Source organism: Rhipicephalus sanguineus, chromosome 5 (assembly GCF_013339695.2).
Source record: "Rhipicephalus sanguineus isolate Rsan-2018 chromosome 5, BIME_Rsan_1.4, whole genome shotgun sequence".
Classification (NCBI taxonomy): domain Eukaryota; kingdom Metazoa; phylum Arthropoda; class Arachnida; order Ixodida; family Ixodidae; genus Rhipicephalus; species Rhipicephalus sanguineus.
The window spans coordinates 23,965,091-23,981,325 of NC_051180.1; the positions used below are offsets into that span (position 1 = coordinate 23,965,091).

The 16,235-nt window shown below is 46.3% G+C and overlaps 1 protein-coding gene across 1 annotated transcript in view; it reads left to right on the forward strand.

Moving 5' to 3' along the window:
- LOC119393749 (signal transducer and activator of transcription 5B) overlaps positions 1–16,235 on the forward strand; it is a 113,871-nt gene that overhangs the window by 21,983 nt on the left and 75,653 nt on the right. The window contains exon 6 of the mRNA XM_049415876.1: positions 13,564–13,611. Coding sequence (XP_049271833.1) covers positions 13,564–13,611 — 48 coding nt within the window. The remainder of the gene's footprint in view (positions 1–13,563; positions 13,612–16,235) is intronic.

Below are 16,235 nucleotides of genomic sequence, written 5' to 3' on the forward strand. Positions count from 1 at the left end.
TTGCGTGTTCGCAATCGCTCTGTGTTCACGGCTCTACGATAACTTTGAACAAGAACTACGTTTTAGTTTGGAGCTACTAGCGGAAGCTCGGTGGGATTACGATGGCGCGCCGCACTCGTAGCGAACATCGCAAACGCGCGTCTCGGACCGACTTTCTAGCGTTGACTCGTCGGATCCGTGTTGGAGGTTCTGCTTATGCGCACTTCGGACGTCGTGACGAAGATGATCGCAGGACGACTCTTTGTACTCGCGACCACGCATTACGTACTTTGAAACATCGGGCACCGCGGCCGGCGCGTCTACTGCTCGGAGTCGTCACTAGGCCTAACTCCGCTCACTGCGTCGGCACGCGAGACGAACCTCGAACTTTGCGGGCAAGAGCAACGCGTTAGCGGACTCGCGGCAGTGTGCTTCTTCGCAAGGAACGAAGCGCTTCCCCCGCTGGCTCCTCGGTACAGCGGATGGTCATTTTACGCATCGGCAGCGGACCTTACGGCCAAGCTCGTCGCGCAGCGGGCGCGCGTCGGCGTCCCGCAATGCGAGGCCAAACACGTTGCGCGCCTATTTTCGTCGCCGCACCTAGGCATATTGCGCATCGTCACCGAATGCCGCCACCCAGCACATCGCGTGCCGACTTCCCGGACTATGCGGCCGAGCACTTAGAGGTGAAACAAAGCACTGTTGATGCAATTTAGGCGCGCTTGGAGCCGTGCCGTGCGTGGTATCGCCGTAAGCGCTCATGAATCATCTGAAAAAATAAAAGCCTCGCAGAAACCGTGTCCGCGACCGGGTGAATGATGCAGCGCATTGCAGGCGAGGTTTACAAATTAGCTTGACGAGTGAAACAGGGAGATGAATTCCTAGCTGCCCAGTTCGCGTCTTGGATAAACTGCTAAGGAATTCCTATTCCACCAATGTCTTGGCCATAACTGCCTGTTATTTAGGAGGAAGTGATAGGTTGCCATGATGAGAGCCGCTTTTAGTATCCTATAAAAATGATTCAATGATCAATTGCAACCAAGACTGTTAATTATTAATGAAAGCTTGAATACAAGAAAGCTGGCAAATCATCATAGTACATAACCTACTTGAATTACAATATCTTGTTTTTTGTCATGTCCTATTACACCACTTCATAACTTCGTTTAAAATTCATGCTACATGTTCTTTGTATATCAGAAAAGGATTTTAAGAAAAAAGAAAGAAAACAAAGGCACAACCGATGAAAGGCCACATGTGCAGGAGGTCCAACCTTATAAAACCCTTAAAGATCACAATCTTCTTGTGTTTTAGAGAAGCAAGGCACCTCAAACTAAAGACAGGGCACTCAAGAAAGTGCACATTACGAAGGACTCAAAAAATTACGACCCCAGTGCCTTTTGATGAAGTAATATCGTTGGTACAACTTAAAAGCCGTTTTCTCAAAACGACTTTTCTTGCTTCCTGCTTCGCTTGTTCCGCTGATTTCTCACTGACCCCTGGGTCTGTTTCAGTTCCGTTTTTTGTTCTATATTCCTTGAAGCACAGTTCAGGGCGTGACATTCTTGCTTTTTCAGTATGGCGTTTTGATAATTAGCTATTTGACGAGTTGCACAAAGCCTCGATGCCTGTTGCGCAGTCACCTCATGAAAAATGAAAACTAAAAAAAATTTTGTTGCAAATAAAAAAATCTAAGAATGTCACGCCCGTAATCAGACATCCTAGAATGCATAGCACTTTGAACGAGTTTCCTATCGCATTTTTTAAGCGAGTCAGACTCGGAACAAGAGCAGAAGGTGAAATATATTGTGAATCAAAAAGTTGTAAAGATATATTCATGAAATTACTACAGTAGCATTAAAACAACATTTGAAATAAGTGTGCCAATTTTCATCAAAATCCATGAAGAAATAAGAAAGTTGGTACCGAAAGCCACGTCCCCCCTTAAGGCTTCCTTGTAGACACACAACATGGCGGGGAACAACTATGTGCAGTTCATTGATTATATGTGGACCGTAATAAAAAATATTGAACGGCACAGCGTATGCATACGCGTACCCGCCGCGGCGAATCCTCAGGGGAACCCGATGGAGACCTACGATGGGCACGAATTTCTGTCGCTGCCGCTTTAGAAAAAGTGCCGTGAGGAAGTTGCTTGCAGTGCTGCCTCTGCAGGAAAATACCGATGGTGGTGGTGGTGGTGGTGGTGGTGGTAAACATTGTATTCAAGAAACTCACAAGATAATACACACACGCACAGAGTACGCTGTTTACGAAGTTCGTTCACGTTCATGGCCCGAAAGAAAGTCAACAACGCAGTACCTCACGGTACTTGTTGACGGGATCCGTCAAGACGCCGCGACATGGCCGCGATGCCGCACTCTTCGTCGTTGAAGTTCGCCTGGTGCGTCGTTTAAGAAGGCAAAATACTCTAAACCGCTCAACCAATTGCATAAATCAAGTGAAGTAAACAAAAGTGAGAGATAACGATAAACGCTGAAGCGAGCACGAAAATACCATCAACGAACAAAGCAAAAACGTACATGAGAAGACGTCGAAATAGCAATCGTGCTCTCGCGGCCCGACTGTGTCGACGGGGGTTGAACAAATGTGGCAAGACAAAGAATGCGGATTTCACCAAAAGCGGGCGGTGCCTTAGCAAACATTTTTGCTGTTTACGCATAGGTGCTTTTGTGCATACCATTATTGGTTTCTTGCAATGAAACTAATTTATTGTTGCTCGAAGTAATCATTTTGTAACAAAACTTTACCTACCCTGGCTCCCAGGGCACATACTTACATAAGGCGCACTTATGGCAAGATAAGGCAGGTTTTTGAAACTCACCTTATCCTTTTCTTATACTTTTCTCTTCCTTTCGTAAGTAGCCTTACCGCGATAAGTTAAGGTCGGTTCGTGAATACGGCGGTTAGAATAGTAAAAAATGGACAAAAAATCAGTTTTGAGAAAAATGCATTTTAGGCATGTTTACACCCCTAAGCAGCTGCCCTCAAAATAATATCGCCGATTTCGCCCGGGAAATGGGTTAAGACTTATTTTTAAGACGCCACGGGAGCCGCAAAATGCATCTCAACAGGCAAAATTCGTTCAAACTTCCCGCGCGCTCCGCGGGCGCAGCAGCTGGCTGATTGCCGCCATCTTTGGCTTGTTTTGAAGCTGTTTTCTTTGTGTACATTTTGCGGCGTTTCAAAATGGCGTCGCTGCAACAGAACGGCCGCTATCGGCGCATTTCCGAAGGGTGGTTGTAGAATGCTCATTGGCCAGAGCGCGTGCGCGCGCGAGGCGAGCCCCTTCTTTCCTGCCTCCCATTGGCTGGCGCAACCCGAGGCGGCCATTTCGTTTTTGTATTTTTGTTCCGCGCTCACGGCTGCCGTGTTGCTGGTGTCGTGTGCTCGTGTGTTGTTACAAGTGTCATCTTCCTCTGCTTACGCTCGTGTTCGTGCGGCCCGCCGACACACAGTTACCTTATTTTGTGCTGGCACATCCGGAGATTCTCGTGTAAAGAAGACGCGCCAAGCGTACGAGGGCGCGATGCCGAAACTACTTCTCGCTACCGGAGCGTCGAGTCTACGAGAACCGCCCGGTTCCCCTTGGTCAAGCTGCAGCCATCGGATCATTAGGCAACGCTTCAGTGGCATTGGAAACCGCATTCGTATGGCATAGTATTCGGGACTGCCGAGTGCGCGGGAAATACGGTGACGGGAGGAGTGCTTGGCATCGCAGCGCGCAACGAAGCAGTGGAAGTTCAAGCCGTTGGATGTTGGTGAACGGCGGCAAGGAAAATGCAAGAATTTATCCTGCGTGGACTTATCCATGATAAAAACGTTCTTTGGGCTTGTGCTTCGTTCCGAGTTCGGCTCAAGCAGTGACCTTTTTCAAGGCAGAGGGTATAGGCTGCTTTCAAAGCCTGTGCTTCATTATCATAGGTGCGACTCGCGCGAGAAGCGTTTCTCGTAGAAGGTAGGCTGGTGATAGTGGTGCTAAGATAATTAATGTCATTTGAAGTGAAATGCATTAAATTAGGGCCACCAATACTGTCGACAAGGGTGCAACGGTAGTCGCTTCAACCACGACCTGACAGAGCAACACCGGTATTGCAGAGACGCCGTGTTACACTTTGGGAAATTGATTTGTGCTCCACAGCCTTGAGAAGGTTAAAAACTGACATTGGAAGTCGCAAAAGGAGCACTTATACAGTAGTGACACCAAGCACAGACTTTCAAAATGACACAAACCAGCAGGGGACCCTGAGTACAGCCCTTGCGTGCTGTTGAGCCAAGTGCTATTGCTGGACAATAATAACTGATTTTTAGTTTAATAAATAACCCACGTGCTTTTTAGACTTAATCTCTCTGTCTATTTTATTTGCCTGTTGCAAAGCCGCATTCATAGACAAATTTTGTATTTCTTTAGCTTGCAAGGAATTGGTACAGGCCTATGAATTGCTAAAGGTGGAATTTATCACTCTGGTACTGGGTGCGCTATGTGGCTTTATAAGAAGATTTTGCCAGTACATTGGCAGGTCATGGTCACATATTTGGTATGGCTGTTCTCGTGAAGAAGAAACCTATCAAATGATATAACCACTAGTGCTGTGGCTGCACTTCCACAAAAGTTACAGTTGCCTGAAACTTCAAATGCGTTTTTCTCAGTTTGATATTTTTGCTCAACGCACTCAGCCCTACAGCGTTTTTTTCCATGTTGTTGCTGAGTAAAAATCACAAATTTGGTATCATTTTACTCGTATTGAAACGATCTGGGGGGTGATACTACTTGCATTACTCTAGCACCGTTTTACAAATTTTAATTAAGATACTAATGAGAGTGAATAAGAAAAAATAACCACCAGTGAGTGTTCATCTGTTTTCTGACCTTCACAGTGCTCTCAGGTGAATAAAAATAGCATCACCCCCTACAGCATGATCTGGGCATTGGGCCCATGCACTTACATATTGGTTTTAGTTGGACGAAATTGCCTAAAAGCCCCGTAAGAAGCAGGCACTAATTATTTTTTCAAACCTCGAGATCTTTTGAACTAGTGCAGCTATTAAAAAACTAATTACAGATTTGAAATCAGCATAAAAAACTGGTCAAGACATTGAAGTTTGGTTCATATTGACTCAAAAATAAAGAAAAAAATTTTAGGACCCACGTCCCCCCTTAAAATACATGCCTTTTTTGATCATTTCTCTTGCTTGGCACGTGCTGCCACACTTCGGGAGTATGTGGAATTTTTTTCATGTGCCGATGTTTCTCCGTCGTTTTTTTTTTTTCTTCTTTACAAAGCTGCCCGCCGGCTTTCACTTGCGCATCCGAGCGCGCGCGATGTGCGGCTGATTTCGGTTGCTTCTGTCGGGTAGCTATCGCTTCTCGTGCCCGTAGAGTTGATGGCTGTCTGGTTTCTAATCTCTTAAAGGGTGACCGCTTGTTACTTTGTCGTTTATTGCTCCCCGGGGCACGGTTACATCTGTTTCCGTGCGGCGATAAATTATACAAACGATGCCGCCGTGGTTGCATTTCCTGTTTTGGGGACTCTGAAAAACTAACTCCGTCTCATTGGCGATAAGACGAAAGATTCTTATAGCTTTCTCGCTCATTTTGCTGTCCGGACGGGCGCGCATCCGTAGTTTTCTTCCGTGCGCTCACTCACGCAGTTCACTTATTCTATTTAAGTGTGCACCGATCGCTATGCTGCTAGTGAGTCCAGCCGAGCCGAGCTGCGATTCTTCCGATGTGGACTATTCTCCAAGTGTACTTTTGTATGTCTGTGAGCTATGTTTAATATAACGCATAATTTTAATTTATAAAAAATCGTATAAGTTCTTTTTTAGGATTTTGCTTGATGTTACTCACGAATAAACCATGTCTATGTTACAGCAAAAATGATACTTTTGTCACTTTACGGTCATTCAAAAAAATTTGAGAAAATTTTTTTCTGAAATAGAATAAAAAGAATACACATTTTCGGAGTGCATTTCGTGAAAACATTCGACCCTCAAAGGGTGTTAATTTGCACCAGTGGCCATCTTGGACTCGTCCTCATGATGCAAAATGATGGAAGGCTGTTTTGGTGTAAGCTGCTAAGTTGGCTGAAGATTGGCTTGTGATGGTGCGCCAGGTATTGAATGTTTCAGAAGGATCTAGAGCGTCTGAAAGTGGCCATATTTAAAGGCGATTACAGCGTTGTTGCACATTTTTAATCATTATAGTCCATCATAATGCCTTGCCTTCACGCTGTTGTTATTGTCTTTTATGAATGATACATTTTACTCCGTGCTTCCAGTGAGGTCCAGACCGATTTTCTGCTACTGTGTACTGCTGTCGGTCTTAAGTAAGCTAGTCAACGACGAATTTTTTGGACATGCCTGACAATTTGGAATCTTTCTTGGCGCTGCCACATACTCCATGGGATCGACGTACAGCGGAACCTTGTTAATTTAAATTCCACAGGGACTGGAAATTTGTGCGAATAAATGTTGAGTTCAAACTAAAGAGAGCCCCTTTAAGGGGAGACGCGGGTCTTGGAACGGCCAAAAATGGTCAAAAAATCGATTTTTCGCAAAGCTTATTTTCGAGGCGTTTGTACTTCTGAGCACCTACTCTCAAATTGCTAACGCTAAATTCGGTCGGGAAACGCGATAAAATCGGCTTTCAAAGCACCCCGGCAGCACTAAAATGTCCCCAAAAGGACGAAATTTGTTCGAACTTCCCGCGCGCGCCATGAGCGTTGCAGCGGTAGAGTGTACTAGAAGCTTTTGAGTGGCGCGAGTGGCTGCTTGGGAGCGGGCGTTTCAGCGTGGAATGATGCGGTGGCGCTGGCGTCGACCAATCTTCCCGGGCGGATGGCTGGCAGGCGTTCCGCGTACGTGTTGGTGCCTCTCCGTCGCGCCTATAGTGTGCCGGCCAAGATGATCTCCCGCTTTTTTCTTATTCTTATACTTCCTCTCTTTCATAAATATTAATGCAAATAAATATTATTTGACATTATTGTTATTGAAGTTGCTGCTGACCGCACTGAAGCAGCATAGCACATTATACAGTATAAGGAGCGCGTTTTTTTTTTTTTTTTTTGCCATGTTTTACAGTGTACAATTAAATGAGAAACCAGCTGGCTGGTACACAACAGAAGCCCCCCCCCCCCCCCATCTCCCCGAAAAAAAAAAAAAAATGAGTATGCTGCCCACAAAACGAAGAACTCTTGGCCCGTTCCATGTAAAACACTAAAGCTGGAATCAAAGGGTGCGTTGCTTGTGGCTGCGTGCACACAGGACAAAAAAGCAGGCTTTATTGACATTGTTTGAAGAACAGCAGAGTTTTTCCAAACCTCCCTTTGATTTTGAAATATGGGATTAGATTCATTGTTGTAGGACCCACAAAAATTCAAATACGTAATACTGCAGAAGAAGGCTTTCAGTGAAACATAGTCATGGAAGATTTTGAGAGTTTAAAAAACGCAGCACCACTGCAAAGCAGAGTCGTAACTGTAATGATAATAATCATTGAAACACAAAAATACAAGGTTTGCATATTTATGAAACAATACATTTGCGAATTAGCAAATTGTAAAAAACAAAATTATAGAGCCAGGATACAAAAATAACATAAAACAAAGAAAACACAAAGACAGTGTTTTGTTTTTCCAAAATACATTTAATTAAAAAAAAATATGTTATGGTTGCATAGTCGTTTGAAGGGACACTAAGGTGGAACCGTGAATCGGCTTAGATCGATTAATTGTGCTCCGACACCCATAATGCTGCTAAATTTACCATCACAGGCTTATTAATACAAAAAGATTCAAAATCAAAGTTTTATTTTGAGATATCGCGTCAGAATTTGCACGTTCTCTCACTTACAAGCCTCTTCTCGGAAAAATTGTTTTTCTTCTTGGTGTACCTTAAAAAATTAGGAGTGCAATAAAATATGCACGAAAAATGACATCCTTTTTACGCCACTGTAGCAATTATAACCTACTCAATTTCAGGTACTGCTGTGCGCTTTGTTTCTCATCCCGCGACGTGTTAAACCCTTCACATAAACATGCATACGTGTGACCACATAAAAACGGATCAGCTGAGCAGTCAATGGCTTGCAATGTTCGTTGCAGCCAACACCCCCAAAATGCTTCTCCTGTTGATTACTGCCAAGACATCCAAGATGCTGTCTTTGTGTAAGTCACTCGTACTAAAACAACCAGTGAAAATTTCTTCAAGTTCACTAATAAAAACAAAAGCTTTCTGTGAAGGGTACAGAAGAACACCAAAATCACAAGATTTTGTGAAAACAGCACCATTTAGGGACTGGCCATCTCATGAAGGCAGCAGAAGCTCATTCATGCATGCACTGCACTTTGGAGCACACATGTTCTAGCAACATAGCCTGCCACATAGTACGTACGCCTGGAGTCGCTATGCTGATTGACGTATGGGTGGTCTGGTGCAGTCAAAGAGCTTCTATGAAGCGAACCTTCAGCACCTTCCAAGTATCCTTCATCAAGCAACAAGTCAATCAGTTGCTGCTGCTTATACAAGTTAGCAGGCTTGTCTGCGACAGTGAAAAGCGAGCTTACAACCCCCTCTGAAACGTGTGATCCAGCAACACTCTTGGCAAGATTATAACAGCTTAGACAATTAATGGTCGTGAGAAATTGTTGCGGAGTGGGATGAGCATTGCATTCAGATGACAGCCTGACAATACCGAAGAGGTTTTCAATTTTATCTTCGCTTAAGCGGCTTGTAATAAGGTATGCATAGGCAATCTCTACATGTAAGTAGCTTCAGCAAAATTGATAATGTGCACGTAGTCTCTCACAATGAAATGCGGTTCGAAATGTAATTCGCACACAGCACAATCGGCGTCAAGCGGTTTGTCAAGCCGATGGAGGTTCCGCTCCCAAAGGAGTCGTTGTTCTTCGTCATTCGAGGCCTTAAAAAGGGATAACTTGAGACTTTGTTGCACACGCGGATGTCCATTTGTGCAACCTGGCGCGTAACAATGTTTAAACGCTGTTTTTTTTACATTTCGCGACCAAAAGAGAGATGCCGGCCATGCCGCCGAGCAAGCCAAGTGGGAAGATTGGGCGATGGCAGCGCCGCCGCTACTTTCGCCGCAAGTTGGGGATGGGAAAGCAAGGGGAGAGCGTTTCGGTCGCGCCACTCAAAAGTTCTAGTACACTCTAGCAGCGGGCCGAGCGCCGCCATCTTGGGCTAGATTTGAAGCTGTTTTCTTTGTGCACATTTTGCGCCATCTCAAAATGGCGTCGCTCAAGCAGAACGGCCGCCGTCGCGGGTTTTCTCAAGGTCGTTTCCAGGCCACTGATTGGCTCTCACACGGCGCGCTTTTCAAGCGCGCCTTTCCGAGTCTCCCATTGGCTGGCGCGACCGACACGTCAATTTTTTTTCTTTGTGTTGGGTTCTCCGCCGTGGCTGTCCGTTTGTGTGCGCCTGCTTTTGCGATCGTGCGTGTTTCTCGACGGACCGTGTTTCCACTTTGTGCCGGTAGTTTTTCCACGCGATCGAGATGCCTGGAGACTCTCGTCTGAAACCATCGACGCAACGAGCTTTTGGAAGCCGCAAAAAACGGGCTTGGAACAAGAAGGCGCCGGCTACAAGTGCACCGTCGGCAGCGGAGTTGGAGTTGCGGCCGGACCCTTTGGATCTGCCGGGAACTTCAACTGACGACACCGTGGGACCAAGTTCGACTAACGAAACACTTCGGGTTGATGCCGCGTACTACTCAACGGCGGAGCAGGCGCAGCGAGTTGAGAGATCGGCGCAAACGAAGACCGTTCTGTCTGGAAAGTCGGCTACCCAGCGCAAGTTCGACCTTCTTGGAGTCAGCGCGGAGTGCCAGACCGGTGACGCCGGGACCGATTTTTTGCTCGTCGATATGAAAGTTTTGAATAACTTTTTTGCACAAGCGAAGTGCGACAAATGTGACGCAAAAAGACTCAGCGTGAGGAAGGCAACGGACAAGGAGTACGGCCTTGCGGTAAAGCTTATTTTTTCTTGCAGCAGTTGTGATTTCGAGAAGAAGCAATTTTCTTCTCCGAGAGTGAGCGGAACTGCCACCATCACTCCCTTCGAAGTCAACATGAGGGCCATGAAGGGGATACAGATGATAGGCAAAGGTGTTACTGCCCTTTCAGACTTTTGTGCGTGTATGAACCTTTCGCACCGAGGCTTGCACCACAAGACGTTTCAGGGACACCTAAAAAGTTTAGTGAAAGGCTGCGAAAACACAGCGACTGAAAGTGAAGCTGCTAGTGTGGCAGTAATAAAAGAGCTGTATACAGACTTCTTGAACCCCATAGGGAACATCGATGTTGTGTTTGACGGCTCATGGATGACGCGAGGTCGGAGCTCACACATAGGTGTGGGCTGCATCATTGAGCTCTACACTGGCCTTGTAATTGACCATGTTGTTTACTCAAACTTTTGTCTCGGCTGTGCCCTGGGACCACAGCCGCAAGACGAAGGGTACACCGACTGGCTGGCAACCCACGAGTGCTAACGAAACATCGAATGCAACTCTGGCCGCATGGAAGTAGAGGCTGCGCTGACCATGTTTCAGAGGTCCTGGGCCAAGCATGGTCTGCGCTACACGACTGTGCTCTCTGTTGGAGACAGCCGCACTTTTCATGCCTTGTCCGAAGCCGAGGTGTACGGCTTTATCTAAATAGACAAAAAGGACTGCATCAACCATGTCCACAAGCGAATGGGTGCAGCTTTACGGAACATTGTGGACAAAAAGAAGGCTCAGGGTGAGTCTCTTGGGGGTAGAGGAAAGCTCACACAAGAGAAGATCAAGAAGATCGCGAATTACTACGGATATGCCCTGAGGAGCAATATCAATGACGTGCCAGCTATGAAGAGGGCAGTCGAAGCTACACTGCTGCACATGACATCGACAGATGATGCACCAAAGCACTCAAAGTGCCCCGAGGGTGCTAGCTCTTGGTGCAAGTACAATAGAGCCTTGGCCAATGGGGAGAGTCTACCTTCACACAAGAATGCCCTGCCGGCTTGTGTTGCGGCTGCTCTGGAGCCAGTCTTTGCGAGGCTCAGTGATGAGAGCCTGCTGGCACGGTGCTGTGAAGGGAAGACCCAGAACGCGAGTGAGAGTCTTCATTCAGTCATCTGGACCCAAACTTCAAAGAATGGGAACGCTTCGCTGGAAAGTGTGAAGCGAGCTGAGGCTGTTGCCATCTACAACCAAGGAAGAAGGGCAACCAACGAGTCCATTGCTGCAAGTTTGGGCTATGTTGCTGGGGATTGCCTTGTTCGACGAAGCCTAGAAAAAGACTCTCTGCGTTTACGCAAGGCAAATGCAACTTATCTGAAGAGCACCAACACAAAAAAGACTCTTGCAAGGCGACACAAAACGGGTGCAACTGAAGATTACAGTCCTGGACTACTTTGAAGGTATTCTCTCAAGCATAGCTGCCTATTACCCAGGGTAACATGCTGCCTAACATCTAGAAGGTTCTTCCTAAAGACTGAAAAGACATGAGCAGCCAGTCGCTTGAGCCTCATACCCCATGGCTTTTCCAGAACCCCCCAGCCGCTTGTCATGGTGGGGTTTTGATCATGCTTTACACATTGGAAAATATTTTTAGATATGATTCCTTGGGTGGAACAAGACACTTTCTGTTTTGTTTTGAAGGGAAACAGATGGGGAACATGTGAATAAAATTTATGGTTAAAGGTTCCTTTCATAAATTTATACAGTGCGTGTCAAACTTCAAACGCGATTTTCTCAGCTTCACATTTTTTGCCAACTTGACCAGCCTTACGGATCTTTTCATTATGTTTTTGTAAGGTAATTTTGATAAATTTTATACCGTAGAATTCGTAAGAAATAGGACTGTGGAGCTATGCTATTTTTTTGTGGCTAAGATGAACATATGAAATTTTGTGAACAATAATGTGAGCTAATTGCATTTCAAGATTACACAGTGCCAATACAATTGAAAGTTCTTATATGATGATATATCTCAGTGACAATATAAATAGCATAGCTCCACATGGCAGGTCTTTGGCTACAGCTGCACCTTAAACAGAACCTAAAAATACTGAGGGAAAGTGTCTTAATGACCTGTAAGAAATTACCTAATTAGATTTCACTTATGCTCTCACAATTTGATAACTAATTGAAGTACATGAAAACTAATTATATTTTTGAAATCAGGAGGAAGAAATACATATACACACCCAATTTCATTACAATATCTCCAATAATAAAACTTTTCATTTCGAGACCAGTGTCTCCCCTTAAATGTATAGCAGCTGATCACCTCAGTTGCTTCTGGGTCAAGTACTGTCTGTAACGTTCTTGCATGCACGATATGCTGGGCAGGTAAGCATGCGCAGGCTTTCTTTTATGTGAAGGGGGTGACTCTTACAGAGAGTAAAATGAGGTTGAGGTAGGAAAAGACGCTACTTCTGCTGCATTAGAAGGGAGCATGGCTCAGCGTCTGTGGTAAGCGAGAAAGGAGGAATGCCACCTTTAGAGGTGGGTACTTGTACACGAAGAGGCACCCTGTTGGGGTACCCCTGTTAAACGACGTAGTTCTGCTGAAATTCCTGACTCAGTCACTGTTGAGTCTGATGTATTCATTGAGCGCTTAAGCCATAGTGGTAAGCAGTGAATGCTATGTCTACCGGTTGGTGCGCACTGCGATTTACTATGTCATCGCCTTTTCTTTTGTTGGTAGCTAGCTGCACGGGTTAGTAGACTGCTATTTGCACTTCGCAGTTGGTGCTTAGTTTCGTTGCATTCCTGCCAGGTACGAATTAACGAGGTTTCGCTGTACTGGCACTAAGACACCTTCTAAGTGTAGTGGAGTGTCTTCAGAGCTATTTCAGATGTGGCTGTGGCAATTTGGCCCTTGATGTGGGAATGAGGCATGAATTCCCTTTTTTTAACCATCAGATTTCTCGGGGATGATTTCTCACCCCCTAGGGATTCTGAAAAATCTGACGTTGACTGCACATGGTAAGCAGCGGAAGCTGCCTCACGTGACTTTTCTCAGTCTGTGATGACGCTTCAAAATCTGAGCTGTTGGGAGTGTTCTCCTAGCTGCTCAGATTTCAATCAAGCCTGGCAAGAGCACTGTGCTCTTTCCCACAGGGACGGTACTCTTGGAGTGCCATCCAGTTGAAGCAGTTAGGAGAGCACTCCCAACTGCTTGTTGGCACTCAGATACTGGTGTGGCAGGGTGCACTGCTGATCGGGATTAAGCCTGATCAGGATCAAATTTCTCAGCAGTGATTGGCTCCCTTCTGCAGCTTGCTTAAAGTTATTAGATCCGGATCATGCCCGATTGTGATCAAAATGGACCATGTGACATCGGTTTGAGAGTACCATCTAAACATAGTTGAACCATTTGACTACGACGACCTGGACGTGCCACCACTTTTCGGGGCCATCTACAGCGCTCGTAAGTGACCATCTGAGTATAGCATAAGTAAAGACGTTTATTGCCTTGCTGTGCATTTGCCTTTCTAATCTGTTTTGACGTGCTTTGCCCTTACGCTGTTCTTATTCCTTTTTGTGACTTGCAGTGAAGGCCAGGCGAATGCCCTGCTGAAAAGTGAGAAAGTCGGTGTTGGGTAAGCTTACTTGTTGACTCTGTGGATGCTGTCTTGTTACGTGTACTGATACTCTGGTACACTCAAACTCATTTATAATGATTAGGCCTGTGTGAATATTCGAAATTTCAAATATTTTTCGAATAGTGTTGGCTATTCGATTTGATTCGCACTGGAATTTTACTACAGCATAACCTCATTACAACAGACCTTCATAGTGAAGAGGATTTTGGTCTGTTGTAAAAGGGGTATGTAAAATCCAAGTACTGTTACAACAGACTTTTATGTAAACGCTGAATGGGTCTGTTATAACCGGAGAGAATTAAAGGTCACAAATGCAGTCAAAGAACGGAAACAACATAGAAGTGCTGTAAAACACAATAGACTCTCAGTAAACGGAACCTGAAGAGACCAGGAAAATGTATTCCGTTTAAGGGGGGACGCGGCACTTCGGGACCAAAAATTGGCCAAAAAATGGAGTTTTCGCAGACCTTCTATTTTTGTTCCCAGCATCATTGCGCACTTATTTACAAATTTTCGTAGCTGAAAACCATCAACTTTTATCATTATCCGACTTTAAAAAACCGAAACCGTGCGTCTGGCCCTTTAAGGGGGGACGCGGCTTTCGTATCGCGAAAAATGGCAAAAAAATCGATTTTTTGAAAATCACATTTTCAGTTTCTGTAGCCCTTTTTATATCCGATTCCAAAATATCTTCAACGAAAACCGCGTAGAAGTGCTATAAAAATTGTTGCGCCTGCCGAGGTGGCGAAAATGATTGGGGAAATCGCAAAAAAAAAAAACACTGATTTTCAAAAAATCATAGCTACGCAACGACGCCACCGGGCGCCGATATCTTAAAGGGCCCCTCACCAGGTGACCTAGCGAATTTTAGTTAGACATTGCAAGTTGTTGCGAGCCCAATAAAGAGCATTATGCCACAAGAATTTTTCTAATCGGTCCGTTAGAAGCTGAGAAAAACAATAATTTGTAGCGGCGCGAAACCATAATGCGAGGAGGCGAGCTGCAAACCCTTGCCGCTCACCCTGCGTAGCCTTCGCAAGCCAAATCCTTTCCCTGCCCTCTTCGCCACCCGAGGGGAAGGATCATATAATGTATACGCATGACACGTCATGCGCACAAAATGTCACGAGCGCATGACGCGCCCGAACCAGCCCGAGCCCCCGAGATGCGAGCGGTGTTGTGGCGGCGTTCTTTGCGTTTCATCTCTGCAAGTTATGCCGAATGTGCCCTCGCCGATCACTTGGCTTTCAACCTATTACTGAGCGCGAAAGCTGCAACATTTGTACGGACGCGAGATTAGCGGTGTGCCGCATGAACATCTAGTTAGACGCGGGAGGATAGATGAGCCTAATGAGCGCTGGAACGCGGTAGAATATTAATTTCCTTGTAAAGGGTGGCGTCTGCACGATGCGCAAAGCGCGAGAACACGAACGCGTGCGAAACGGAGGTAGATTAGTCTCGAATCTCGCTGCGATTCGCCGTAAAAATTAAAAAAAGAAAACGCACACATTCCGTTTGTGTGTTTTATTATTGCTCTCAAGTTTTATTGATCCATTCAAGCAACAAATTACAAAAACTGCGCGTCGTGTCAAATAATTATCGCAGTGTCACGTGCTACTGTTGGCGACGTCAGAGCACAGTCGTCTACGTAGAGGAGCGACGTCACAGCACTACTACCTATGCAGGGCCATTCTCTCGTGTACGTCATCCCCTCATTCTCTGGGCGCGTGGACGCGAGAAGAAGGGCAAGCAGCCTTCAGCTTGAAATTTGACCCATTTACGCGGCGCGTAGCGTTGCAAATTTTGGCAGACGTAATCGTGAACGCCTAGTGCATGCATTGCGCTCGTCGGCTCAAAATTGTCAAACCTGGTGAGGGGCCCTTTAAGCTCATCGGAAAGCGCATTTCTCCGTCTTCAAATTCCCCGCCGCAGCTGGCTCCTCCATTCGAAAACAAGCGCACAAAAAGCAAATGTTCAAAGGTCTTTTCGAGCCCTTCGATTGGCCGCGTCCGCCATGTTGCCCCAGCGCGCCTCGCCATTGGTCCGATGCTCGCTCCGGGAGATCGTCGTCTGCAGCTGGTGCGTCTCACGGCTGTCGAAAGTCGCGCTACCAGCGCTACTTCGTGGCGTATTCGCACGGCCCGACGATCACTTTGAATAGAACTACGTTTTAGTTTGGAGCTGTTAGCTGAAGCTCGGTGGGATTACGATGGCGCGCCGCACTCGTCGAACATCGCAAACGCGCGTCTCGGACCGACTCTCTAGCGTTGACTCGTCGGATCCGTGGTTGGAGGTTCTGCTTATGAGCACTTCGGAAGTCGTGACGAAGATGATCGCAGGACGACTCTTTGTACTCGCGACCACGCATTACGTACTTAGAAACATCGGGCACCGCGGCCGGCGCGTCTACTGCTCGGAGTCGTCACTAGGCCTAACTCCGCTTACGGCGCCGGCACGCGAGACGAACCTCGAACTTTGCGGGCAAGAACAACGTGTTAGCGGACTCGCGGCAGTGTGCTTCTTCGCAATCAACGAAGCGCTTCGCCCGCCAGCTCCCCAGTACAGCGGATGGTCATTTTACGCATCGGCAGCGGACCCCACGGCCAAGCTCGTCGCGCAGC